General features: G+C 63.0%; 1 protein-coding gene across 1 annotated transcript in view; it reads left to right on the top strand.

Moving 5' to 3' along the window:
• Nucleotides 1-954, top strand: part of CAD (carbamoyl-phosphate synthetase 2, aspartate transcarbamylase, and dihydroorotase) — a gene marked incomplete at both ends in the record, with an annotated part of 12498 nt that overhangs the window by 8306 nt on the left and 3238 nt on the right. Inside the window, 4 exon segments of the mRNA XM_010012998.1 lie at nt 1-163; nt 294-458; nt 535-666; nt 746-946. The exon segment at nt 1-163 is cut by the window's left edge and continues 3 nt beyond it. Of these exon segments, the coding sequence (XP_010011300.1) occupies nt 1-163; nt 294-458; nt 535-666; nt 746-946 (661 nt within the window).

Raw genomic sequence — 954 nt, forward strand, 5'->3', positions numbered from 1 at the left:
GATTGATGTCCACGTCCACCTCCGCGAGCCAGGTGGCACCCACAAGGAGGACTTTGCATCGGGCACAGCAGCTGCCCTGGCTGGGGGTGTCACTGTGGTGTGCGCCATGCCCAACACCAGCCCTGCCGTCACTGATGCCACTTCCTTTGCCCTGGTACAGAAGGTGAGGGGCTCCCACTGCCCAGCCCGATGCCCATGTCCCCTCTTTGGGTGCTGCAGTGCCAAATGTGGTGCACTAGCTGCCTGCAGTGGGGCTGACCTTGGCCAGCACTTGCCACCTCTCACCCCTGCAGCTGGCCGAGGCTGGGGCCCGATGTGACTTTGCCCTCTTCCTGGGAGCTTCCTTGGACAACGCCAGCTTGCTGGGACCTTTGGCTGGGGCAGCTGCTGGGCTCAAGATGTACCTGAACGACACCTTCTCCAGCCTGCGGATGGACAACGTGTCTCTGTGGATGGAGGTGAGCTGCTACAGGCAGGGGCTGTCATGGACCTGGTTCCTGGTGCCAGTGCCCACTAACTCTGTCCCCACCCTAGCACTTTGAGCGTTGGCCACAGCACCTGCCCATTGTAGCGCACGCAGAGCAGCAGACAGTGGCTGCTGTCCTAATGGTGGCCCAGCTGTACCAGCGCCCTGTGCACATCTGCCATGTGGCCCGCAGGGAGGAGGTGAGCAGTGGGGGGATTGTGGGTCGCAGGGAGAGGGTGCAGAGCTGTTTGGGTTCCCCCCTCACTGCTTTCTCTGCAGATCCTCCTCATCAAGGCAGCCAAGCAGAAGGGGATCCCAGTGACATGTGAGGTGGCCCCACACCACCTCTTCCTGTGCCAGGATGACCTGGGGCGCCTTGGGGAGGGCCGAGCAGCCGTGCGGCCAGCGCTGGGCACCCGCCAGGACATGGAAACGCTCTGGGAGAACATGGACACCAACGACTGCTTCGCAACGGACCATGGGGAGCC

Source organism: Nestor notabilis, unplaced genomic scaffold (genome assembly GCF_000696875.1).
Source record: "Nestor notabilis isolate BGI_N333 unplaced genomic scaffold, ASM69687v1 scaffold16144, whole genome shotgun sequence".
NCBI classification, from domain to species: domain Eukaryota; kingdom Metazoa; phylum Chordata; class Aves; order Psittaciformes; family Psittacidae; genus Nestor; species Nestor notabilis.